Consider the following 27468-nt stretch of genomic DNA (forward strand, 5'->3'; position numbering starts at 1 on the left):
AGAAGAGAAAAATTCTAAAAGTCATCTAGTTAGGCCCTATGATTTTTATCACTGAGAAACCCTAAGCTGAGAAAGGTTAAATGGATAGGTAGCCCCTCCATTAGTTAGGGACTGAGCTGAGAGAAGATAGAATTCACTTTTTCTGGGCCCCCTGCTTGTGCTTTTCATCTCATCAGCACATCAAGGAGGGGGAGGGTAGCTCATTTATTTATGGGAAATTGAGGCCCAAAGTGTAACTACCCATTGTCACGCCTGGAATCATGTATTATACTAACTTGATAAACTGTGGTTGTTGTACTTTACGCAAGAAAACTCTTTGGACTTGCCTTTCTTCTGCTAAATGAGTAGAACAGAGCGGGTGCAGAGTTGCTGTGTTGTGTTTCCAGTTTCACTCCTGATGACTGTGATGCTGGGCAGCTTGCTTTACCTCCTGAGCCCTGTTGGGGGTTCCCTCAATGCCAGTTTCTCTGTTTCTGGAAGAAGAAATAAGAGGTGGTTTTCTGTCAGATGTCACGTGACATCCTAAGTCTTCCATCTGCCTCTGTCCATTCATGCTTCCTGACTCGTGTGCTCCATGCAGATTGCTGGAATCCCGACCCCCATTCACGCCCATCTTTCACGAGTATCCTGGACCAGCTAACTACCATAGAGGAGTCTGGTTTCTTTGAAATGCCCAAGGACTCCTTCCACTGCCTGCAGGATGACTGGAAACACGAGATTCAGGAGATGTTTGACCAACTCAGGGCCAAAGAAAAGGTAAGAAAGAGAAGCAGAAGGCATGTGTTGACTCAGTGGACCTTCTCCACTGGGGCCTCTGAGCAAGGCTGTGATGCGGCTACCTTCCTGCTTGGTTTGTGATATCGAAGCAGCTTTTTCCTTCCTGGCTTTATGTGGAGCGTTCTCCAGGACTCAGGTGTGACCTCAAACGATAAGAGAGTTTTTCTCTCTTTTGGGGATGTGGTAGGAATAAATGGACGAGGGCATGGCAACCCACTCCAGTATTCTTGCCTGGAGAATCCCATGGACAGAGGAGCCTGGTGGGCTACAGTCCACAGGGTCACAAAGAGCTGGACACGACTGAAGCAACTGACCAAGCATGCACTCACAGGAATAAGTAAGGGAAGTCATGAGCCCAGAGCTCTCCTTGCAGAGTATCTACTTCACTGTCCAAACTGGAGGAGGAGCACCACTGGGCAAGTACCAACAGGATGTCTCAGTCTGGTGGCTGGACAGATTACGAGAACGTTCTAGAAAGGTGTCTTGGTTCTGCAATGGACTCGTCAAAGGGGGTTAACAGGATATAGGGATACTTGAACGCTGAGAACAGTTATCAGAACATCCTGCCAGTGTCTTTGGGGATCAGGATCAGAAACAGCACATGGGCTAAAAATACCATGAGTCTCAAATTATTTGGCATGTTTCATGTTTTTATGGAAAGGGCTCAAAGGCTGAACCAACTGAGGAGTTCAGAGACTCATAGCCCATTAGAGATCTGCCTTTTTGTTTTGGTGACCGTTCTCTGAATGGCCCTGTTTTATGCCGTAGTGTCTAGGTAACAGTCAGGGTCCACACGGAGGAAGCTAATCCAAATCAAAGGAGTTATGTTGCTTGTTCCTCAGGACCTGCAGCTCGGGGCACGAGGGATGTCCAAGGTAGACTTGGTTAATTTCTTCTTTCCCTTCTCACTCCCCACTGTGGAAATTCGGAAAGCAATATAATAGTAGTGCCTAAAATTGTCTTTATGGCTTCCCAGTTCTTTCACTTGCAAGGTCTGAAGAGACCTTTTCATCCGTTTTATCCACGAGTTTTATGGCCTCTGCTACAGCATGTAGGGCAGGTGTTATTAACTTTTGCATCTCAGAGCTGAAGATCAGTATCTATCTAAAGCCATACAACTAGTAAGTGAGGAGGCAGAATCTTGAACCAGGGCCTTCTGGTTCCAAAACCATCTCTTCTTTCCAATATCATCATTGTTCCCTAAACAAATAACTTAAAAATCATTTCCAAAGCCGATCTGAAGATGTAAATGTTTTGCTGCAATGTAGCAATCCTAGCGGAGAAGGCAATGGCACCCCACTCCAGTACTCTTGCCTGGAAAATCCCATGGATGGAGGAGCCTGGTAGGCGGCAGTCCATGGGGTCGCTAAGAGTCGGGCACGACTGAGTGACTTCCCTTTCACTTTTCACTTTCATGCATTGGAGAAGGAAATGGCAACCCACTCCAGTGTTCTTGCCTGGAGAATCCCAGGGACAGCGGAGCCTGGTGGGCTGCCGTCTATGGGGTCGCACAGAGTCGGGCACGACTGAGGTGACTTAGCAGCAGCAGCAATCCTAAGCCTGGTTTTGTTGTTTAGTCGTGTCTGACTCTGTGTTTAGTTGTGTCTGACTCTGTGGTCCCATGGACTGTAGCCCACCAGGCTCCTCTAATTCTGTCTATGGAATTTCCTGTCTGTGGAATTTCCCAGTCAAGAACACTGGAGTGGATTGCCATTTTCTTCTTCAGGGTGTCTTCACAGATCAGGGATCAAACTCATGTCTCCTGCATTGGCAGGTGGATTCTTTACCACTGAGCCACCAGGGTACTATTTGGCAAGTCAAGGAGCATTCTGCAGGGGGATGCAATGAGCTTGTGACAATTCTTTAGCTGGGAGAGGGGGTGGATCCTCACTGACCATTGAGCAGAATGATTAAAAGAGACTGTTCCAATTACTAATTATATTCCAACTAGAAGAACCCCAGAGTTCCTGACCTTTTTTGAATCATTAACTCCTGGTTTGTTTTGTTTTGTTTTGTTTTTTTAATTTATTTTTTATTGAAGTGTAGTTGAATTATGGGCTATCCTGGTGGCTCAGTGGTAAAGAATCCACCTGCCAATGCAGGAGACTCAGGTTCGATCCCTGGGTTGGGCAGATCCCCTGGAGAAGGGACTGGCAACCCACTCCAGTATTCTTGCCTGGAGAATTTCATGGACAGAGGAGCCTGGCAGGCTAGAGTCCATGGGGTCACAAAAGAATCAGACACAACTTGGTGACTGAACTACAAAAACAAATTGAATTACAGTGTTGCATTTGTTACTGCTATACAGCAAAGTGATGCAAGTATACATGTGTGTATACATATATATATATATGTATGTTTATATTCTTTTTCATATTTTTTCCACTATGGTTTATCACAGGATATTGAATATAGTTCTATGATTATTTCTTTTGATTGATGACACTATAAGGGTACCAACCAGTAAGAAAAATGCAAGCTGGATTTTGTCAGAAAGTAGATACTAGGAAAAGTCAAACCAGTTCTCATAGTAGCTAACACGTGTAGAGCATGGGCTATATGCCATGCTCTAAGTAATTTATATGAATTCTTACATAATCTTGCATAAAAAGCTAGTAATTGTTTTAGGTGATACAACCCTGTGATGTTGGTGCTGTTACCTCTGTATTAAATGCGATGCTCATTTTAACTTGCCCAAGGCCACAGATTCAACCACTCTGTTTTGGAGTCCTTGCCTTGAGTGTGGATGGCCTCTCCATTATAAGTCTTGGAGTTCAACAAGTGAGGGTAAAGATAGATGATGAGCTTTCTCTCTGGAGAGATTCCTCTTAAATCATTGTATGTGAAAGATGTGATTTATATAGTACGGAGTTGATGCCCAAATAGGTGTTTCATAAGAAGGGGATTTACCATGTTGGAGGGGTTCCAGGTATATGATGCCATAGGCCAGTACTCCATAAATGTCCTGGTTTCCCATGTAATTCACTCTTCAGGTTAGCTCAACCTGCTGCTCCCTTGTATGTGAGGATGGATTGGTTTCTGGGCTGGGGTTCAAATTCCCTTAAAGGAAGGAGTTTAGACCCAAGCCATTCCTTAGACAAAAGCATGTAGGAGAGAGGAAGGCTGAGAGTAGCTTGAACTAATTTTAGCTTTCCCATTTAGCAGCAAAATAACCAACCAAGAATAATTTTTCTGAATCTTCTACGTGTTTTTGTTCTGACAGTGAAAACAAGAAAGCCAAGGGTTTGGAGGACACACAGCAGTCAATCTGTTCATCAAATAAGAAGTTCAAGCTCATTTCTCAGGCACTTGTGATGAATCCATATTACCATAAAGAAGGGTTGCGTTTATAACATTGTCTTCTCCTCTCCTCATTTCTTTCGTTCATTCATTGACTCAATAGTTAATCAGCAACTACTGAGAATCTACCCTGTACCAGCCAACCTTCAAAGTGCTCACCCTCTTCTCATTTCTATTCTTTTTATCACTTCAACGGTCATTAGCAGGTATTCTTGCGAACAGAAGGCAAGTTGAATGAAACACTCCTTTCATCAGAATATTTTATTCCCGTTTTGCCTCTGTTCTGTCTTCTGTTTTCTGCCTGCTGCTCTGCTTCCCCAGTATGTGACATACTTTTTTTCTAGCCCTGGGTTCCATTTCTATATTTTTATCTAGAGCAGAATGACTTCTTAGAGTGGAGCATTTCATTGAGAATTTTAAGTTCCAATCACAGGAGTGTTGCTCTGACTGCTTTATTGGGGGGGGGAAAAAAGTCTCCCCTTTCTAGACCTGGTTCTCTCAGGTTGTTGACATGAAAGCTTCTGAAGTTTTAACGCTCTGCTCCAACCCCATTTCAATCCTGAAAGTAAAAGTGTTTGTTGCTCAGTGATGTCCGACTCTTTGCATCCCCGTGGACAGTAGCCCACCAGACTCCTCTGTCTGTGAAATTCTCCAGGCAAGAATACTGGAGTGAGTTGCCATCCCTTCTCCAGGAGATCTTCCCGACCCAGGAATTGAACCTGCATCTCTTGTGTCTCCTGCATTGGCAGGTGGGGTTCTTTACCAGTTGAGCCACAGCCTTTTTTCACTTCATCATGGGCCTATAGTAACCAGTATTAATAGTTTAGAATCTATAAAGTTGTTTACAGATGTTTTATTCTTTTTCCTGGGTTCTCTCCTATTTCCTGAGGCTGTAATCTCCCACCTCTTCCTAGGAACTCCATGCTGAGTTCATTTATAAATTCATGCAGAAGGACAAAGGGAAGGCAAGGAAGAGGTTCTGCCCCCCCAGTGTGGTGGTGTTTCTAGAGCAAGTGCCTGGCAAAGACTTCAGGAAATGTTCTTGCTTCTCTTTGCTGGGCTGTCTCCATCCCTCTAGAGCACATGGCTGCCCTTTAAGATAAGATGAAAGCTTCAACCACATGCCTCAGTGGACTCACTCACCAGGTGAACCAAGATTTAGATGACATGCCTCACGAACCTTTTGAACAGCCACCCTGGGAATGTATTTATTTTTATTTGCACATTAGATGATCCCTGGAGTGTGACTCATTTATAGCTGGCTCATTTTTAAGCTAGATTACCGTAAGTTGGCCCTGGTTTTTAAAAAATTTCCTTTATGTAACAGAAAAAAAAAATCAAAATAGAACCGAGACTATGAAAGTTAAGTACATGATTATGATTATATGATCATCACCATATGATTATATTTTCTACCTAAACTTTGTTGTTTTTCCTGGTCACAGATAATTTTAATCAATCAGTCAAGATGTTGTTGTTATTTACTCCCTAAGTCGTGTCCAACTTGTTGTGACCCCATGGATGCAACATGCCGGACTTCCCTCTCCTTAACTATCTCCTGGAGTTTGCTCAAACTCATATCCATTGAGTCAGTGATGCCATCCAACCATCTCATCCTCTATCGCCCCCTTCTCCTCCTGCCTTCAATCTTTCCCAGCATCAGGGTCTTTTCCATGAGTCAGCTCTTTGCATCAGGTGGCCAAAGTATTGGAGCTTCAGCTTCAGCATCAGTCCTTCCAATCACTATTCAGGGTTGATCTCCTTTAGGTTTGACTGGTTTGATCTCCTTGCAGTCCAAGGGACTCTCAAGAGTCTTCTCCAGCACCAGGAACTCTCAGCCCCCTTCTGCAGGGCTTGGCCTGTGACTACCCTAGCTGTGTACTCAGAATGTCTCTTCTGAGCCTGTCTTCCCTTACCATTTGGGTGGTCAGGTGTTCATTTGCCAACTAGCTATCCAGCACCCCCATCTCCTCCAGAGAGTGAAGTGTGGGGCATTAGAGGAGAGCTGTCCAGGTTGCCGTGAGCACTGCTGTCCCAGGGGTGAGCCCCCCCACTGCCCCAGGGGTGCCCCTTCTCTCTGACGGTTCTACCCGCCCGGCAGGAGCTACGCACCTGGGAGGAGGAGCTGACGCGGGCCGCGCTCCAGCAGAAGAACCAGGAGGAGCTGCTGCGGCGCCGGGAGCAGGAGCTGGCGGAGCGGGAGATCGACATTCTTGAACGAGAGCTCAACATCATCATCCACCAGTTATGCCAGGAGAAGCCCCGGGTCAAGAAGCGCAAGGGCAAGTTCAGGAAGAGCCGGCTGAAGCTCAAGGATGGAAATCGCATTAGCCTCCCTTCTGGTTGGTACCCGGGAGACCTGGGGGAGGGCTTCCCAGGTGAGGCTAGTGGTAAAGAACCTGCCTGCCAATGCAGGAGACGTAAGACCAGCGAGTTCGATCCCTGGGTCAGGAAGATCCCTTGGAGGAGGGCATGGCAACCCACTCCAGTATTCTCGCCTGTAGAATCCCCATAGACAGAGGAGCCTGGTGGGCTACAGCCCATGGGGCCACAAAGAGTTGGATACGACTGAAGCGACTGAGCACGCACGACCTGGGCGAAGCATGAGTGAGCCGAGGGGCTCGTGCGGCAGGGGGTCTGTGGGAACCAGGGACTGGGCTCAGAAACGTGAGACCCCGGGTTCCTTATAGAGCTGGTTGGAAACCCAGGTTCTATTCCCGGGAAAGCCTGGTCTGCTGAGAAGCTTCACCCTTCCAAGGGGGATTTTGGAGTATGACTGCACACAGAACATGAGGGCAAGGCCATGACCGTGGCTAGCCCGACAGGCAGGTGTGGTCCAGTCTGCTAGAAAGCATGACCATGCATGCTTTTCTACAGGCAATTCCTACAGGCAATTCTTACTGTAGGAAAACCTGGAGAATGAAGATGTCATTGGGGTAAAAGAATCCCAGGGTGAGTGTGTGCATGTGCCTATGAGATAAGAAGACTCCTGGCTCTGCAAAATAACTCAGGGTTTCCGTAATAATTAGTTCTCTGTGTGCAGTTGAGATTAGGATGAATGTTTAAGAATTTGATTTACACGTAACCTTTCAGAAACACATTAGTTGAGCAAAGGTACATTTGCGGTAGGTACCACCTTGGGAAAATGCAAAGAAATAAGAAACTATGAATTAGAGCCTCTGGAGTTTATGTACCCACGGAAGGAGGTGAGTACTCATGTGTGTGTTTATGTAGATAAAAAAGTTCATTGTATTCTGAGCCTGTCAGTCCCCAGGAAAGCAGACTTATTAGAAGTGTAAGGAATCAAGGGAAAATAGCGTAACGGGAGCAGTAGTAGATGATTTTAAGCACTGGGATGGTGACTTAGGTACAGACAAGAGAATCCAGTTAGTGAAATTCAGTGAGTGTTGCTGCACATTTTTTTTTTTTTTTCAGGCAACACAGAGTCTTTAAGCATCTCTGGAGCAACATGTGCCAGCATCTTGATGTGTGCTAAGGAAGCAGATAGAAAAGCCATGGATCCCACCTCTAGGGAGATCACCATCTAGAGGGGAAACCTAGGTGCCAACAGGCAGATCTTTTTGATAAGCCCTTTGATAGATGGGGAGAATGAAGCCCAGAAACTCAGAGAATGTACATTTTACATTCCTCATGCTCTGATGTAAATGCTTTTGGAATAAACTGGAATTTGGACCATTAACTGCATCTCGCTCACTTTCTCAGATTCCGTGGATTAATCCTGTTACCCTGCCCTTAATGAGAAGCATCGGTCTCCCTGCTTTGGTCCCTGAGAAAAGGAGATGTGTACTAATAGATTATATGAGACAGAGTAGTTTATGTATTTTATATTAGATTTCCTAGAATAATCAACTGGGCTTCCCCAATGACTCTGTGGGTAAAGAAGCCACATGCCATTCAGGAGACACAGGAGATGCGGGTTCTATCCCTGGGTCAGCAAGATCCCCTGGAAAAGGAAGTGGCAACCCACTCTAGCATTCTTGCCTGAAAAATCCCATGGACAGAGGAACCTGGCAGGCTACAGTCCAAAGGGTCGCAAAGAGTCAGACACAACCAAGTGACTAAGCACACACACACAGAATGATCGACAAGGTCTCATGATATTTTAAAAATTGATTCCAAGTAGGTACTTGCTGCCTCTATGTACATTATATGGACAGCTTTACGAAAACAGTGTAATGAAGTTCACTTGGGTAGTGAAGCTTCTGTCTCTGCATACATCCAGCCGCCACATCCCTATGGGAAAAAGAAACGATTCTAAAAGAAAACATTTCCCAGTTGAAAAGGAGCTTCTCAGGACATAGTGCCCATCCCTCAAGGCTGCCAGCAAGTATCAATTCTCTCATAGGAATTTTTTTAAATTGAAGTAGAGTTGATGTAACATTTTATACAAATTTCAGGTGCACACATAATGACTCACCATTTTTAAAGGTTATATTCCATTTATAGTTATTATAAAATATTGGCTATATTTCCTGTTTTGGACCACATATCCCTGTTGTTGTTTAGTTGCTAGTATCCAGCTCCTTTGTGACCCCGTGGACTGTAGCCCACCAGGCTCCTCTGTCCATGGGATTTCCCAGGCAAGAATACTGGAGTGAGTTGCCACTTCCTTCTCCAGGGGATCTTTGCAATCCAGAGATCGAACCTTGAGTCTCCTGCATTGGCAGGCAGATTCTCTACTACTGAGCCACCAGGGGAGTCCATATATCCCTGTAGTTCATGAGAATTTGATGATGGGAAAATTCTAACACACACATCTGTTTGTCTTCCCCCAAGCAGACTTCCAGCACAAGTTCACGGTCCAGGCCTCGCCCACCATGGATAAAAGGAAGAGTCTGATCAACAGCCGGTCCAGCCCTCCTGCGAGCCCCACCATCATCCCTCGCCTTCGCGCCATCCAGTGTAAGTCTGTTTCCCAAATTAGCTGGGGCCAGAACACACCAGGGCACCTGTCCCCTGTTCTGTCCAGCCACAGCCTGGTCAGGCTGGCTCCGTCATTACTCTGCCACCTCTCCTGGACAATATGTGTACACATGCACACGTGTGAGGGCTTCCTAGGTGATGCTAGTGGTAAAGAACCCGCCTGCCAATGCAGGAGGCCTCAGAGACGCAGGTTCAATCCCTGGGTTGGGAAGATCTCCTGGAGAAGGGCATGGCAACCCACTCCAGTATTCTTGCCTGGAAAACCCCAGGGACGGAGGAGCCTGGTGGGCTACAGTCCATAGTGTTGCAAAGAGTCAGACATGACTGAAGCGACTTAGCATGCTTGCACTCACATATGTATGCAGGCCCTTATCCCCCATTACCTCATCTCTCTGTGAACTTGACCCTGCCTCCTCTACATTTCACTGTTAGCCAGATACCTACAGAGGGGTTTGTGGGTGTTGGCGGGATCTTTAGTGAATAACAGAGTAATTTGGGATGTGATGAAGGTACCCTGGACTTGGGATCTGGTATATTTAGGACTTGGGACCTCTGCCATATTTGGAACATCATGGTATTTCTTTGGTCCATGCTTCCTAGGAAGGGGCTTTGTCAAAGTGCAGGTTCCAAGGTAAACTTGCCAAATACTTTACAATAGTCCAAATCTGAGCCAATTTTATTTTATGATGGTGTTTATTAAAAAGAAGTTAGGCATACCACACATATATACATATATTCCTAGTGTGTGGGAGGGAGAGGTTGAAGGGGCATACGCCCTAATTTAAAGATAGAGAGATTTCATCCCAGAGAAAACCCCCTAAGACCTGAATTTTGGGCTTTCCTTGAAAAATCAAATCAAATCAGTGGATTCTTTTTCTCGTGTGCTCTGTATTTTGCCTCAGTCCCATTAACTCTTTGTTTTCTGATAACTGGCTCCTTCCATTCTCCCCTGGGGAAGGGAATGGCTACCCACTGCAGTATTCTTGCCTGGAGAATTCTACGGACAGAGGATCCTGGAGGGATATAGTCCATGGGGTTGTGGAGTCAAAGATGACTGAGCAACTAACACACTCCTTCTACTCATTGATGATATAAGGCCAGTCACTGAAGAATTTGGGTTTCAGCCCTTGCTGTAAGGTGTCAGGGTCAGGAGAAGGTTCCTCCTCCCCTCTCTGTTATATTTCTCCAGGCCTATTGCTCCCAGTCTCTAATTTCCCTCTCCATAGTGTTGAACTCCTCACTTCCTTGCTTTCCAGCACTTTCTTACCAAAATTTCTTCACTTCTACATCATCTTTACTCCTTATCTCTCCCACCTACTTTCTCACCCCCTCCCCCCACATCATCCCCCAGGCCAATTCCCACCCACCCACCCTCAATAAAACATGTTCCCTAAGTCAGGTCTGTTTGGAGCTCTGGTGACTGGCTGGCCAGGATTCCACCTTCCACTGGACTCGGAAGAATCTGGGTGGTTTTCCCACATTTGGCACTTTGAGGGCACAGAGTGAATGGTGGCTGGGAACTCCCTTACATGCCCGGCAGGCTCCACTTGGGCACAGAGTTGCTCACAAAGTCTGACTCTCCCACACCTGCAGCTCCAGTTATGTGAGTGTGTGTATCTGGTCAGGAAGAGGCTAGTTTAGGGGGAAGCCTCTCTGTTTTCCTAATCCCATTTGACCTTTATTATTCACAGTGACACCAGGCGAAAGCAGCAAAACCTGGGGCCGGAGCTCTGTGGTCCCCAAGGAGGAGGGGGAGGAGGAGGAGAAGAGGGCCCCCAAGAAGAAGGGACGGACGTGGGGGCCAAGTACACTTGGTCAGAAGGAATTTGCCTCAGGAGATGAAGGGTAAGAGCCAGATGATGGGAAATCCTTTAAAAATGCGGCGTGAAATACCTTTTTCTCTGTTGTGTGTTTCACCTTGTTCAAAGAAATTACATGCCTCTTGATCTTTACAAGAAGGTTTTCCAATTGCCGTGTTCCCTGGAACCTCCTAGTTCAGGAGTTGGCACAGTTTTTTTCATAAAGGGCCCAGTAGGAAGTATTTTAGGCTTTGTGGGCCATGTGGTCTCCGTAGTAACTACTCAGCCCCACGAGGTGGTAATGCAGAAGCAGCCATAGATCATGGACAATATGTGAACGAATGGACATGGTTGTGTTCCAGTAAAACTGAACAAAAACAAGTGATGGGCAGGATGTAGCTCGTGAGTTAGTTTGCTGGCCCCTGGAGCATCCTTTTCAGAGGAGCAGGTAGCCCAAGCATTTGGCATGTGCGAGGAGTTCCGCCTGAGTGTTTTACTTACACCTGGCTCTTGTCCTTAAAGCATCTGCCCAGAGGAGAGAGAAGGAAAGGCGAGATGACAGGGCTCTTGAGCGGAGGCTTGTCCTGAACCAGAGGCAGGCAGAGCTACCCGGCCTTGGAGGTGCAGGCGGAGGTCACTCCAGGGCCACTAGCCCTTCTCTATGAGCCCACCCTATAACCATGCTGATGTGTGTGAGACCCCTCTGGACAAAGCACACCGCAGGCCCTGTTGCCTTGGATGTGCTCGTGTTCTCACGGAGGGTTTGCGGCCCACGGGTCCTGGTCTTTCATAGACCATTTGATTGTAGCGTGGTAGTGAAGCGCATGAATGCTGACTCCAGGCTGCCTGGGTGTGAATCCCGACTCCTCCACACCCAGCAGTGGGGCCTTAGGTATCCTCATCTGTTAAATGGGGATTCTCTCCATACCTGTCTCATGGAGTTGACCCTGAGTAAGCTTATCTTTGGGAAGTCCCTTAAAAGGTGGGCTAGCTCATAGTAAACCTGCATAAATAAACTTATGTAAATACTTCCTCTGATGATTCTTCCATGCTTCTCATGCAATTCTGCTTCATACCTGAAGAATGCACGTGATGGGCTATACTTCTTATTCTTGTGTTAGAATCTAGAACCATATTTCTTGACTTTTCCAAGTGTGAGGATAAGCAGCAGCCCTCTTTATCCTTTTTAGTGGCTTTCCAAAGAACTTCTAAGGTTGACTATTAGACTTAAAGGTGCTCTCAACCTGTAACTGGCCTTGGCCTTGGTATTTCTCTGAATACTAAGATTTCATGTCCAAAATCTATTTTGCTATGCTAGAACGTGAAAATAAGTTTTGGTTCATGAAGGATGGACTCTTTGAAGCCAGGCTTTGGAAATCACTAGTTACCTTGGAACAGAAAATTTAGATATGTAGGGCAGGCCTCCCTAAGCTGTATAAGAAATCAGTGATGGAGTCCCCTGGTTGCTCTGCTGTACTAAATTCTGCAAGTGCAAACACTCCCTAGTCTGTCCCTTGAGCCTTGGCTAGAGTGGGGTTGAGCTGGGGCTGAGGAACCCAGTCACCCTGAGTCCCTTGGTATTTATGACATTAGTGTGATTCTGAGTAGGCTTTACCAGGTTGGCTATGGATTCCAACAGTCTCTCTGGTTCTGTTTCATTTCAGTGTATTTTTTGTCTTGCCAGTAAATTCACTGCATTTCAACATTACACAAAACATTAACTTTAGAATTTTCTTCCTCCTTACATAGATTTGCCCTCAAAACTTTTAAGCAGTTCAAAATATGTGACTTAATTTTTCATGATTATTAATTCCTCTGAAGAAATAAAATCTCAGGAAAAGACTTAATGTTGGGAATTTTTGAGACCCTCTGTATGATACTGTTTCTAATGTTAGTTCCTGTTGACTGAAGAAAATATATAATGACAAAAAGCTGTACTGAATTCAACAACATTAGGTGAATTTGCATCCCCATCCTTTAAAAAAACAGTATGTTTCTGTAGGAAACATAAGCACCTGTCTGTAATCAGCAGCTATCTATGGATTCACAGCCCCCACCCCTCCTCCAATTAAGCTGTGGCTGCCCCTGGGATGTTTATCCCACAGATAGGGAGGTCGTGGACCTGTGACCATTCCAGCAGGGCCATCTTGTTATGATCCCTTCATGATCTGGGCTTTACAGACTGAACAAGGGGAGGGCAGCTGGCGAGGTAACAGGAGCCCAGCCTTGAGGGTTCTCAGGTGGGAGAGGCTGAGCAGCATGTATCCACTGTTGCCTGCTACTGATTCTCTTTATTCATTGAAGATCCCCTCAGAGACGGGAGAAAGCTAATGGTTTAAGTACCCCATCAGAGTCTCCACATTTCCACTTGGGGTGAGTCTGATCTTCACCACCTCATCACATGTACTATAATAATCCTCCTCCCCGCCCCCGTTTCCTTGTCCTCACAGCACACCCCGCAGAATCAAGCCTCATTACTGCCAGGGCCATGTTGACTTTTTTTTTTTTGGAAGCAGTACCATCGTGCACCTTGGGAAAATTCCTGTGTTGGTCCGACTTAACGTTTCCTCATTGCCCTGACCACTCCTGTTGTTAAGATTCTCCCAGCATCCTTTGTTTTAGGGAATCAGTACATGGCTGTTTATCCTTTGGTCTTCAGCACAGGCTTTGACGCTGCTGATCTGAATTCCCTGGATCCAGAGCTGGAAGGGATTTATAAGATTTTCAGTCAGAAGTCTCAGGCTGTGGGTTTGGCAGATGTTTCTCTCTGGCTGTGTATTTTGGTTGAAATCACTGATGTCTGGAATGTACTTTAATCACTGGTATTTCTGATAGCACTTGAAACAGAGATCTGCAGGCAGGGGAAAAAGCTGGTCCTTCTCCCTCCCTGGAGATGGGATGGGAAGAGTGGGCTTTAGTTGAATGGCTCTCTCTAGTCCTAAAATGAGAGCTGCCCCTGATTATAATCCCAGTATCTCCTTGGCAATCATAGCCCGCAGATTCCTCAGGCCTCCTTCACTGTTCTTTAGGAAAAAGACCAGTGCTTGTGGGCCTCTGATGCCCTGTCCTGTAAGAGGGTTGGCGGGGTACCCAGTGTGTGTCCTTGGAATTACTGACTTGCCACTGGGAGCTGATAACAGGGATTTGAAAGCCAGCTCCTGTCCTTTTCCTCTCCGTTCCCAGACAGGCCGAGGGTTCGAGTCCAGCCTTATGTACTACCCACATAGGTCTGTCCCAAAGTGCACTGGGTTGACGCAGCTTTTGTCAGTTGATTTTTGTATTTGAAACATGGATGGCTTTGGAAGTTGCCTAAGCATGCTGGAGGCTTGGAAGGAGAAGTTGAGAAGTGGTGTGAGTGGCGTGGCCTGGCCCATCTCTGTGAGCTCATTGCCCAGTGCTTGCCTTGCACTGCACATCTCAGCATTGCAGTCTTTCTAATGTCACTGGTGTGTTGTATTATAGTCAGTGTCTGTGGAGTCTTGGCCTTTCCCTTAAGTTGGGCTTAGGCAAGACCCTGGCCAGGGCCGGGCAGTCCTCATTCCTTCTGTTCTCTCGCCAGCCTGCCCAGGAGGTCTTCCCACAGCTCCATGGCAGCATGTGTAGGGGGTGTGTCATGCCTCTGCTTTTCTGTCCCTAGAGCATGTGCACTTCTGTTAAAGAAGCAGGTGGGCTCAGGAAGCTTTTTGCCTGTACCCTGAGGCTCTTGGGCTTTGCTGTAATGAAGCAGATGGGGAGAGGCCCCCGGAGCTGAGGGTAAAGGGGGTAACCCGTTCTGACAGTTTCATCATTTCCTCTTGTTCAGCCTCAAGTCCCTGGTAGATGGATACAAACAGTGGTCGTCCAGCGCCCCCAACCTGGGGAAGGGCCCGAGGAGTAATCCAGCCCTGCCAGGGTTCACCAGCCTTATGGAGATGGGTGAGCATTGCCTTTGTCTTAACTCCCTCCCGATCCCTCAGGGAAGTCGTGGCCAAGCTTCTTGGACTCTTTCAAAACCTCTAGCACTGCTTCGTGGGGCTGTTTCCTCTTTTCCTCAACTCTTGGTCCCGCACCCTATTCCCTCTGTTACAGGGAATATTTCCACATGACCACCGCTGCCGTGGAATCTGCCCTTGACCTCCTGTCCCAAGGGGCTGGTTACAGTCTCCTTAGGGCAGTGAGGCAGCGGGAGGTGTGGAATCAGGCACTCGCCTTTCCCGGGTCTGCTTCCTGTATTTTAGCGTGGGGAATCCACAGAATGGGAGGTGGCAACAGAGCCCCAGTGTTCCTCCAAGCAAGCTCTTCCAGTGTTGCCCTGGGATCACTAAATGTGTAAGGCCTTCTCCAGGCTGTCTCAGAAAGTACCCCTCGCTCTAGAATTCCAAGGCCATAACCAGTCAGTCCATAGAGTAGACTGGCCTTCATCCATGCCGAGGATTCTAATCCTTTGCAGGAAATGGGTCTTAAGACAAGTCTGTAGGTTGTCAATTCTAGAAATTCAAGGTCCCTTCCCATTTCTTTTTTAATTAATTTTTATTGGAGTATAGTTGCTTTACAATGTTGTGTTAGTTCCTGTGTGTGTGTGAGTTGCTCAGTGGTGTCCGACTCTTTACGACCCCATGGAGCCCACAAGGCTCCTCTGTCCATGGGATTCTCCAGGCAAGAATACTGGAGTGGATTGCCATTTCCTTCTCCAGGGGGCCTTCCCAACCCAGGGATCGAACTGGGGTCTCCCACATTTCAGGCAGGTGCTTTATTATCTGAGCTACTAGGGAAGCCCAGAGTTAGTTCCTACCGCACAGCAAAATGAATCAGCTATACATATACATATATTCCCTCCCTTTTGAACTCCCTTCCCATTCCCTTCCAGTTTCAACTTGTAAAATAATTAAGGATGTACCTGTTCTGGGAAACTGACACGGCACTTCTATGACAGAAGGAGCAAATTGGCAGATCCCCTTTTCTGCAAATGGGAAAACAGGCTCTGGGAGGGAGAGCGACTTCCCCATGTTGGTCACTGTTGAGTGTGAAGTCCTATTGGTTCCTGGTCCTGCACCCCTGACTATTCAACCCCTGGATCCCTAGCACTAAGCCAGGGACGTGGGGTTGGGGAGAAGGACCAGATTTTTATTCCTGCAGCCTCGTTCCCATCTTCTGTTCCCCCTCCACTTCTCTCCTCTCCGCAGAGGATGAGGACAGCGAAGGCCCACGGAGTGGGGAGAGTCGTCTCCCGCCGTCACCCAGCCAGTCCTACCTCTGTATCCCATTCCCTCGCGGGGAAGATGGGGATGGCCCCCTCAGCGACGGCGGTCACGAGGAGCCCACCCCGGTCAACTCAGCCACCAGTACCCCTCAGCTGACGCCAACCAACAGCCTCAAGCGGGGCGGCCCCAACCACCGCCGCTGCGAGGTGGCTCTGCTCGGCTGCGGGGCCGTCCTCGCTGCCACGGGCCTCGGGTTTGACCTGCTGGAAGCTGGCAAGTGCCAGCTGCTGCCCCCGGAGGAGCCCGAGCCACCAGCCCGGGAGGAGAAGAAGAGGCGCGAGGGGCTCTTCCTGAGAGCCAGCCGGCCCCGCCGGAGCACCAGCCCCCCATCCCGGAAGCTCTTCAAGAAGGAGGAGCCCGTGCTGTTGCTAGGAGACCCCTCCGCCTCGCTGACGCTGCTGTCTCTCTCCTCCATCTCTGAGTGCAATTCCACCCGCTCCCTGCTGAGATCCGACAGCGATGAGATCGTGGTGTACGAGATGCCCATCAGCCCCGTGGAGGCCCCGGCCCTGAGCCCCTGCACCCGCAACCCCCTGGTCAACGTCCGAGTGGAGCGCTTCAAACGAGACCCAAAGCAGTCACTGACCCCCACCCACGTCACCCTCACGGCCCCCGCACAGCCCAGCGCTCACCGGCGGACTCCTTCCGACGGGGCCCTCAAGCCGGCTGCCCCTCCAGCCAGCAGGAGCCCCTCCTCCAGCAATGGGCTGAGTCCCAGCCCTGGAGCAGGTGAGACCTGCCCTCCTCCTCCTCCTCCTTCCTCCTTCCTCTTTCCCGCCTTGGGGCCTCTCTCCCAGAAGTGGAGATATCAGGCCGACCTCAAGTTCCTCCTCTGACTCAGCCAGTTGAGACAGGCTGCTCTGGGCCACAGGAGGGGACTGACGTCTGTCTGTCCTGTGCCTCAGGGGGGTCTTCCCTGAAGAGGGGAAGCAGACAGGCAGGATCTGGGGAGAATCCCACTGGGACTCCTGTGAGATGCTCAGGCCCTGGATCTGGGAGTGTACGGGCCAGTACTTTCAGGGCGCATCAAGGGTAAGAGGCCAGCTCTGTTTGTTCCCTGGAAAGAAGACTGCAATTACAGGGAGGAATCTGGCCACACACAGGAGGTTATTTTCTGCCACGTAGCTTAGCTCTTGCCTGTCATTACAGAGTGAGTACAGACCATGAGTACAGACACACTCGTAAGGCAGGCTTCCAGCCGGGCATCACACCCTGCATCGCTCATCCCTTACTCACACCTGACTCTCAGACGTGGAGATGCGTCCCAGTGAACTGCTGTGCAGATGCACACCCTGTCCTTCTCTGGCTGACATCTGAGACACCTGAGCATACACTCTCACTCCTGCCCCATCCCTTGCTCCCTAGAAGACCTCGATCTGACATAAAAACTACCTGAAATCCCATAGGAGAGGAGGGTGCGGCAATACCCGTTCAGTGAGACGGGAATATGAGTGACAGCTGTACTTTACTATTCGGCTTGCCCTTCTCCTGCTCAGATTTTTTTGTTAAAATCAGACAGGTGGCCTCTTTGGAAAAAGAGACCCCCAGATTACTAGTCTTTAGGTTTCTGATGCATTGGAGAAGGAAATGGCAACCCACTCCAGTGTTCTTGCCTGGAGAATCCCAGGGATGGGGGAGCCTGGTGGGCTGCCGTCTGTGGGGTCGCACAGAGTCGGACACGACTGAAGCGACTTGGCAGCAGCAGCGGCAGCAGGTTTCTGATACCTGCTTTGTCCTTGTTGAGCATGCTAAGTCGCTTCAGTCATGTCTGACTTTGTGCAACTGTATGGACCATAGCACACTAGGCTCCTCTGCCTACGGGATTCTCCAGGCAAGAATACTGGAGGGGGTTGCCATGCCCTCCTCCAGGGGATCTTCCTGACCCAGGGATTGAAACTGTGTCTGTTATGTCTCCTGCATTGGCAGGCGGGTTCTTTACCACGAGCGCCACCTGGGAAGCCCTTGTTCTTGTCACACGTTTATTAAATGGATGAACTGAGAATGAAAGACATTTCCTTAAGTTGTTTCATTACAGATATGACCTCATGTGTCCCATTATTATAAGATACAGGGACCATGGTCTGTGCCCTGGATATGGTCTGTAGTTCATTGTTACACCCCCAGTGCCTGCCAACACACTGCATAACACAGAGTAGGTGCTCATTTCTCAAGTTATCCCAGGTGGTCAGGGCCATGGTCCGTGGGGCAGGGTGGCGGGGAGGTTGGGGCCGGGAGTAAGTGGCGTGTGTGGTCTGTCATCTGATACCTCTCCCTTTGTCTCTTGGACCAGGAATGTTGAAAACCCCCAGCCCCAGCCGAGACCCAGGTGAATTCCCCCGTCTCCCTGACCCCAATGTGGTCTTTCCCCCGACCCCAAGGCGCTGGAACACCCAGCAGGACTCTACCTTGGAGAGACCCAAGACCCTGGAGTTTCTGCCTCGGCCACGTCCTTCGGCCAACCGGCAACGGCTGGACCCATGGTGGTTTGTGTCCCCCAGCCACGCCCGTAGCGCCTCCCCGGCCAACAGCTCCAGCACAGAGACACCCAGCAACCTGGACTCCTGCTTGGCCAGCAGCAGCAGCACCGTGGAGGACCGGCCAGGCCTGCCAACTCTGCTCCCCTTCCAGGCGGGGCCGCTGCCACCCACCGAGCGGACGCTTCTGGACCTGGATGCAGAGGGCCAGAGTCAGGACAGCACTGTGCCGCTGTGCAGAGCTGAACTGAACACACACAGGCCTGCCCCTTATGAGATCCAGCAAGAGTTCTGGTCTTAGCACGCAAAGGGTTGAGGGCGGGCAAGGGGGGACGCAGGAGGAGACGGGGAGGGGAGCTGGCTGGCACAGCCCTTTCTCAGAATTGGACCCCCCTGAGCCTCCCGCCCTACTTCTTGCACTGATAATGCACTTTGAAGATGGAAGGGATGGAAGCAGGGCCCCTTCAGAGGGCTTCTCACCCTGCAGGGCCCTTCTCCCTAGGTCCGCTGGAGGGGCTGTGGCCATCAGCTCTGGCTGTGTGGGGGAGGGAGGGGTGCGTGCATGTCCCCCACCCTCCACAGTCTTCTCGCCTTCAGGGTGACTCTGCAGAGTCACTCAGCCGAATCTGCCTGCTGCTCCCTCTCTTCAGCCCCCAGGGGGTGCCCTCCTGGGGTCCCTCTGTTAGCCCTGAGTTCAGCCTTCCCACACACCCAGTACTGGATGTTCTCTGATTGATTTTGCTCCTCTTCCATGTGCTTTCCCGACGCTCATGAATGAGAATCTCATTTGGTGTGAGATGTGAGCTTTTCTGCCTCCTAAGCCCTATGGTGCCGGCTGGAGAACGGAAGGCAGAGTGCTCCCTCGTTGGGCACAGGAATTGAGGGAGCTGGGACCACCTGCTGCACTTCCATGCACCCCCACTTCTTTATTTGAGCCTCCCAGTGGTACAGGACCTGCCTTCGTGAGAACTGGAAGGAGGAGGGAGTTAGGAAATACAGTCGAGTTGCAGTAAAGAGGGTCACAGAGTCTGTCTGTCCTCGTTCCTTTTATAAACACTCAAAGAAGAGCAGAAACCAGCACGTGTTGACAGCACCCATCTCCTGCCTGGGGGTCCAGACGTGGTCAGACCCGGTTCTGAATCAAATATGCACTCGTCCCAGGAATTGCCTGGGGAGGCTCAATCTCTGGTGTCAGTTCTGAAACCAGAGACAAAGTTCCTGTGTTTGCCCCTTTTGTCATCTGATCTGTATGTGTCTTCCCTTGCCTTGATCTGCCCTCCAGTCCCTGGAATTAGTGGATCTGGGGTTACATGTTTGGTGGGGAGGTATCTCTACCATGCACCAGAATAGCATGTAGAATCGGGTCCTAGACACTGGGAGTTGGAGCCGTGGGGCTTCCTGCTTGCCCGTCATCGTTCTGCAATGCCCATAAAGCCAAACGAGCCCTTAGTTCCTTGCGTGAATGGATGTGGTGGGTAATGATACCTGTAAGGTGCCCTGTGAGCCCCTCATGTACCCTCATCTTCAAGTCCGAGTGTTGGAGACCGACCAGGGCTTCTTGTCTCTGTGCACAGGTAGCCCCTGCTGCTGGGCCCCAGACCGTGAGTTGGATAGGAAGGAACAGAGGCCAATCCTGGCTTTTCTGGAATTCATTTCCTTGGCTTGAATGTTGAGCTTCTGGAGCTTTCTCACACGGGTCTCCTCCCTTCCTCTTACCCTGAGGCTCCCGAGGCGAGTGTGAACAGTTGTCTTTGAGTGGGGATAACGACAGGAGTCCTTAGTTCACGCTCCTCCCGACCCAAGACTCTCTGTGTCACTCCCCCGTCGTTTATCCTGGCTGTTTCTCTGCAGGCTTTGGAGGCCCGCCTGCAGGTTCCTTGCGTTTGCTGCCCGGGTGCAGGACAGGAGAGCAGCAATGTTGGCACAAGTGATGGATTTGGTCACTGCCCTCTCTGTGACTATGCTAGAAGTCCTGCCCTGAGGATGGCAAAATGAGTGACCTTGGTTTTCAAGTTGCTCCTTGTTTTACAAGCCCACTGGCAGGCACTTAGGTTCAAGGGCCCCACCTACTTTTGGGCGGGGAGGCACTGTTGGTTCTGTTGCCCAGGGTTCTACTGTTGCGTCTCCTTTCTCTCCGTTTCTTTGTTCAGCAAAGACAGTCCAAAGGAGATGATTTTTGCCCCCGACCCCACTCCTTGGCTAGAGGGGGTGGGGTGGGGTGGGGGGGCGGTGCTTGAATCCCATCAGCTCAGCCAACCAAGTGACTGCTCTTCATTCTCAGATGGCCTGTGCCCTTTCTGAGGACTCTCCATGGCCCCAGGCCCTAAGCCACCTTCACATCTCTAAACCCTTGGCCCCAGTCTCTGGTCTTCTGGTGGGTGCAGCCTACAGTGTAGTCCAGACCACCCTGGCTCTGGCCAGCGCTCTGGAATGAGGCAAGGAGTCTTTGCTTATTTTCTGGTTTTTGTCGTTTTGTCTGGAGTAAACCCTTGCCACTGGGTGACAGCTGGAACCCGTCTCCTCCTCATCCACCTACCTCCTCATCCACCTAGGGGATGACAAGGGAAGGCGGGGGCTCTACTGTGGGAGGAGCTATACCTACAAGAGGCAGAAGCAGGGTTATTCCAAAGATGCTTCTGTGGGCTTCCATGACGATGGAGGCCTTTCCATCTCAGCTCCTTCAGACTGGGTCTCCGAGGGGCCCCCATCTGCCACTCCCTCTCTCTCTGGGGCAAGGCTTGGGTGGGATAGGATCCTATAGAATAAGGTTTGGGTTGCCCCCCTTTTCCCTTTCCTCGGACACTTTCCACTGCTCTTGGCGGGTGCTCCTTCATGGACGATGGTAATGGAAAACAGATACTGCTCTCTGCCCCTCTGGCTTCTTCAGTTCATTCCACTGATTCTACATAGGATTGTCCTCTGTCCTTGAGGATCCAGGTCACTGCCAGGGGCTGAATAGATGTCCCAGTTATTTCCATATGTTATGTCTGAGAGGCTTTGAAGGATGCTCTTAGCTTCACATCCTTTAGTATCGGGAGAGTCTATTGTGATGATGATGGTGATGGTACCCGACATTTGGATGACTCAGGATAGGGCTAACCCTTCCTCCTAACCTTTACAAAAGTACGTTATTTGCCTTCTATCTTTGATATACTTGGTGGTAGAGAAAGGGAACGGAGAAGGCAATGGCAGCCCACTCCAGTGTTCTTGCCTGGAGAATCCCAGGGATGGGGGAGCCTGGTGGGCTGCCGTCTGTGGGGTTGCACAGAGTCGGACGCGACAGAAGCAACTTAGCAGCAGTAGCAGCAGAAAAGGGGAAATGCTTAAAGATGAAGATCCAAGTGAAGAGAAGTTAATAAGCTGCTTGGACCGATTGCTGAGTTGGGCACCCGGCTCTAGGACTGAAGGCATTGGCTCTGTTCTCTGTTCTGCTTTTGCTGTCTGACCTTGGACTTGTCTCTTAGTCCCTCTCAGATTTCCTTCCTGTAAGAGCAGCCGTCACCTGCTTCCCTCACAAGGGCAAAAAAGCGTGTATCAGAGCAGGTCCGAGAAGCCCGTGGCTCCCGGCCAGCGAACAGGACAAACTGCTGAAGTTGGCGGTGCGGTCCCCACCACCTCTGCCTCTAGGGGACTTGCCTACTTCCTCTGGCTTCTGGAAGAGGCAAGATTTGGAGTTGGCCTAATGACTAATGGGGACCGTGGTCAGGCACGTGCTCTTCTGCTGTATTTATATGGCACCTGGTGTTTAGAAGCATCACTCCTAATTCCCCCACTTAAGTCGTTAGGCTGATCATCCTACCATGAGTGTCTTATGGAGCAGGAAGTGGGAGACAGGGAGCTGGAAGCAGCACCAAAATGATGATTTAGGGCCTCTCGTTTCTTTGAGTCATTTCCCAGAGTCTGATGTGTTTTGAGGCTGGAGTCAGGCCAGTTCCTGAAACTATCTTTAGGAAAGGGTCTGCTGGCCCATAGGACACATGTCATGGTGGGGGCTTCATCACAAGACTGCTTTTCCTTTAGACCACAGTTGCTCAGGACACAAGTCACCCCAAGAGCATCTAGGCCTGATACCGTGTCCTCATTCTTGCTCACAGCGCCCCGTGGGAGACTCCTTCCCGCCCCCTCCCCTAGAAGGAAGGAACCCCATCTTGAGCATTCCTAACTCTTCAAAGTACAGAGCAGCAGGTATTAAAGGACAGCTGTGAGTGGTACCTGCAGGGTTGGTATGTCCATGCGGGTGTGGCAGGCCCCTCTGTGAATGCAGACCCTTGACCATTTCCACGCATGTCTCATTTAGCCCACCTCTTTGACTCAGGTGTGTGAAGGCAGGTCAGAAACACTGTTGTCTCTTAAAGAATTTCGGGGAGAGGGCAGGTGCTGCCGCTTCTGTAGTGCCAGGCTCTTGCGAGGTCTCTGCCAGAGACTGTGGACTGGGGTTGGGGGAAGGCCACCCCTGGTGCCTTGTAAGGGAACGGGGCGGCAGGAAACTGGTGATCAGAGCTACCCACCCACTAGTGTGATGTCACACACGTCTCTCCCTCTCTCTGGATCTCTGAGCCCAGCTGTGAGCCCAGGGTGATGCTGCCTTCCCCACCTGTAGCACGAGACCCTTCTAGCTTGAAAGTCTGTAGGTCCCAGGGCCCCTGGTCCAGCACTGATAAGCCTCCCCTGGCTGGGTTGCTTCCCTTTGTGGAGGACTGTGTGTGTGTGTGTGTGTTTGAAAGTCAAATATTGGCACTCTCGTGTGGTTTGACTGACTAGACCACCTGCTTCTCTCCTTGGCTTCAGGCCTGAGATGCCTACTTGTCAAGTCACAACTATTATGAGGAACACATTCCCAAATGTCTCTTTGGTCAGACATATCATTATTTTCTTAGATCAGGAATTCAAATGAATAAAACTCTACATCAGAAGGGGAAACCCTCTACTGCTCCCGGGGAGGCCTCTTTGCCTGGCTCTGCCCTGGCCTTGCTGCCCAGCACCCACCACCACAGTCACTGGCATTGGAAGGGCAGGAGGCAGAAACTGGAGTCCTGGCTGATTAAGGCTAATTAACAGGGTGGGGGTAGGTGTCTAATTAGCCTGACCTGGCCCTGCGCTTCTAGTTGGCCCTATGGCCTGGGTGAGCCTCACATTCGCTTATTTTCCATTTGTCCTGCTGCACTATTGACAGGCTCACCCCCTCCTTTGTCCATTTCAGATCTTGGGCCCTAGGGGAGCACCCTGGCCTCCAGAGGCTGCTCAGGGAGCCGTGATTCGTTCTTCTGAAGGTTGGGCTGCTCCATGACCTGGAGCCAGTAGGACTGGTCCTTCCTGATTCTTCTTGGCTGTGGTTCTCTGCATCTCCTGCCTGTGGCCTGGCTTTGGGTCTTTCACTCATGACCACAGCTGGAAATAGAGAGGTGTCTCAGGGCCCAGCTGTTGGCAGCCAGGAGCTTGTCTACTCCTGTCTTTGTTTCTTTTTGGGAACAGAGTTGCCTTTCCCCTGACCCAGTCTCCCTCCTGACTGGTCTGATCCACCCTCCCTGCAAACACCCACAATCTAGTTTTTCCCGCCTGATGGGCAGGCGTGAACCTGGCAACTAGATAGGAGTCTCAGGACGGACACCAGAGTACAGTGGCAGAGGTTCAGAGACAGCCCTTTCCTGTTGATTGTGCTGGGTGGACGTCCAGGAAATCAGAACCCAGAGGTCAGATTGGTTTACCTAGAGGGGTCCTGGTGGATGATGGCCCCACAGAAATAGTGGTCTTTCTCTACACTTCCTGAAGTGTAAAACCAAGTTTCATAAGTATTGGGTTAGCCAAAAAGCTAGTTAGAGTTTTTCCATAAAATACAGAAAATGGGAACGAACTTTCTGGCCAGTCCAATAACCTGTTGCCTGTGTTCCTGAAATCCTTCACATCTAACTACTTGCTTTGAGAGATATGACATTTAAAAAATTTTTGATTTTATGTTCATCATGAATTTTTCATTAATTTCAACTTTTGAAAGTACTGCTTTGAAATATGATTCATCTGGATAGCAGAGGGTTGTTTTGGTGTTTTTTGTGACCCGCTTAAATTTTACATCCAAGGCGAGTTGCCCCACCTTATCCTGGCCTCAGCTCTGCCTGCCCCTCACCTGAACACACTGAGGGCAGACCTGTGAGGTAGGCTTGGGTCTTTTCTGATCTTCCTTCCTTTCAGGTTCTGAGTTGGATGGTGACCCTGGAAGTGTCTGCATAGGAATGTGTTGACTTAACAGCAGTGAGACACTGAGGGCAGTTTTCAGCCTTGGCCCTGTGACTGGGGTAACTTTTCCTGGATGTCCCCTAGCTGCCTGTCAGCCTCTCTGAAACCCTGAGGTCGCTTAGAGGAGTGCATGTGTAAAGGGAAGGGATTATAGTGGGAAGGATGCTTTCGAGTCTCCATCTGAAAACTCTAGGATATCTCTGAACCTGCAAAGACGTGAATAAACCGTTTTCCCAGTTCCAGAAAGGACCAAGATGGACAGAGGCATTTTTGCTCCCTTCCACAGGCACTCCACTGCCTGGCGCTCAGTGACCTTCATGTCAGCCATCACGTCACCTCCATCGGTATCCTTTTCGCTACTGTTATTCTCTGTCGTCTTTATTTTACTCTCATCATTTATCTTTCCCTCCAGTTCCAGAGGCCATGCTGGCTATGGCTCTTTGCTTCATCACTGTCAGAATGAGGCATGGGTCCATCCTGGTCTGGGTATGAGGACTAATAATAAATTATATGAAACCATTATATTTCTTCTAGGTGAGTGGTGCTGTCCTGAAAGTGTATATTCTGTTCTTTTCTTTTTTTGACTCACTTACCCCGGGGGTGGGGTGGGAGTATATTACCTCCAGCTAAGAATGTGGAACCAAGGCTCAGATGGTTATAGGCCCAAGGTCACACAGCTAGGAAGGAGTGTTGCTGATCTGTTGGCTCCAAAGTCATCTCTTATTTTCTCCTGAGCACATTTTAGGCCACTGTTTAGACACTCTGGGATAAAGTCAGCCTAGCTTAGGTCCACCATGGCTCTAAGATGGTTCTCTATCCAAGGAGGAGTTGTCCTGTGACTAATCTACCACCAGCCTCTGAGACTGGAGACACCCAACAGGGCTTGCAATCTGCCTGGAGCTCAGTCGATCTCCTCTCTGCGCCTGCTACTTCCTTCTCCATCGTTTCCTCTTTATGATTGTTCAGGGGGTGTTGAATATGTCAATTGCGTAGCTCTTCTCCCAGGATCACCAAAAGCCTGTGGGCTCTCACTTCTTTTTCCAGCCCACAGTTGCCCCATGACTGACCACTCTTTACTGCAGCTTCGACCCACATCCCTCTGGGCCTCTCAAATTTGGAAGCCTTATTGTAGCTCCTCTTGGGAACTTGAAATCAGGCTTTTGTCTTTTTATTGTATCAGATCACATGCCCTTGTTACCCAGTTGTGGCAAAGAAGGAAGGTGATGAACTTGTCCACTTCTTCCTCTAATTTTCCTCACTACCCACGCTAAACACACACACTCATGCTCACACAGTCACACTCTCACACTCACACACATGTTCACACACACATACACACAGATTTAGTCTGAGACTGTATCAGTATTTTCTAGGGAGGTTAAGGAAAGGAGCTGGAGATGGGTTTTATTTAACTCACAGAAAACCTTTCTTTGGGATTTTCCTCCCCGTTAGAGCCTTTGAGTCTAGGTAAAATGGAAGTTCACATACCCACCCTGGTCTTGTTCCTTTGTGTGTAGCTCCTAATTTTCATTCCCAGGCCTTCCCTGCTCCAGCGTCCTGTCCATGTGTGCTGACCCTGTGTCCTTGAATTCCCATTTTGCTTTGGGATTTAAGTTATTGTAATTTGTCAACAATATTTAAAAATAGAAAAGTCCTGAAGGAAACTTATCAGGTTCTTTTCTTTGGCTTTTTTTTTTTTTTTTCAAGGTACTGTAAATTGTTAACTAGGGGTGCCAAGCAGGCTTGGTTCAATGGCTAAACCTCTTATCGTATTACAGCGTAAGGCTGATCTCAGCCTGGTCTCACCACCAGAGCACACACAGACTTGAATAAAACTGTTACAATCATGACTTTTGGTTTGCCCTGGTGCTTTGTAAACTTGTTCTTTCCTCTCTTTTCTTCGTAAGTACACAAGATGTCCAAGTAACTGTTTCTTGACGACTGCCATATGTAGGGATAAAATAATGGGAGAGAGGGGTAGATACGGTGCAGGAAAGAGGAGGTAGGCGAGGAACCTCCTCAAAGATTCTAGAGACCCCCAACTGGACCACGGAGGCCCACCAGCAGGTGCCTACCGAAACAGTTCAATTTCTTTGCACAGCTGACTTTGCCCAGGTAGTAAATTTTGGCTTTCAGAACTCCTAGCAAGGATGTGCTCTCTCACCCCATATCAGTGTCCACCCTGACGTTCCTGGTGAAGCTGGGAATGCTGCTGAGAGGACAAACACCAGAGGAGCCGTGCACTTGTGGACAAGGTTTGCCAGCCGTGAGTCATAGGCTCCTTGTGGTCTTGATACTCTGAATGGCACTTGCCAGCTGTGTGACCTTGGGCAAGCCGCTTAATCTCTCTGCGTCTCTTCTGGAGCAAGCTCACCACAAAGCAGCTTTTGTGCTCACTTTCTATGACTGTGCTTTGGGTGAGGCTGAGGGTGAAAGCAGAAGAATTTTGTTTGGGGCCATTCTTTAGTCCACTGTTTCTCATCACTCAGCTGCATGTGGAAAAGTGGCTTCCGAACTTCCATGTTGACCCACTCACACTTTAACACCTCGACCTTCACTCACTCCATACCTCTGAGCCCCTTTCTCTGCTCCCTGGGGAAGGTGTCTGGGGTGACTGCTAGATGCTTAGACTGTGAGGAGAAAGATGACCTTGTGCTGAACTTCAAAGCTGATTTGACCAGGGCCATATGACCTTTGTCAGGC

General features: G+C 49.5%; 1 protein-coding gene across 5 annotated transcripts in view; it reads left to right on the forward strand.

Moving 5' to 3' along the window:
• Positions 1-26615, forward strand: part of MAP3K9 (mitogen-activated protein kinase kinase kinase 9) — an 86763-nt gene extending 60148 nt beyond the window's left edge. For 2 of the 5 annotated variants that reach the window (XM_086319983.1, XM_086319985.1), the window contains 7 exons: positions 581-756; positions 6179-6419; positions 8875-9000; positions 10713-10866; positions 14623-14735; positions 15983-16789; positions 18351-26615. In XM_086319983.1, the coding sequence (XP_086176109.1) occupies positions 581-756; positions 6179-6419; positions 8875-9000; positions 10713-10866; positions 14623-14735; positions 15983-16789; positions 18351-18835 (2102 nt within the window). In that variant the 3' untranslated portion in view covers positions 18836-26615. Of the gene's footprint in view, positions 1-580; positions 757-6178; positions 6420-7512; positions 8316-8874; positions 9001-10712; positions 10867-13124; positions 13194-14622; positions 14736-15982; positions 16790-18350 lie in introns of those variants that run through there. The other 3 variants (XM_086319988.1, XM_086319984.1, XM_086319986.1) reach the window with 3 other exon arrangements.
• Positions 26616-27468: the final 853 nt, after the last annotated feature.

Source organism: Bos grunniens, chromosome 10 (assembly GCF_055505025.1).
Source record: "Bos grunniens cultivar Pamir isolate PY7600 chromosome 10, Bosgru_T2T1.0, whole genome shotgun sequence".
Lineage (NCBI taxonomy): Eukaryota > Metazoa > Chordata > Mammalia > Artiodactyla > Bovidae > Bos > Bos grunniens.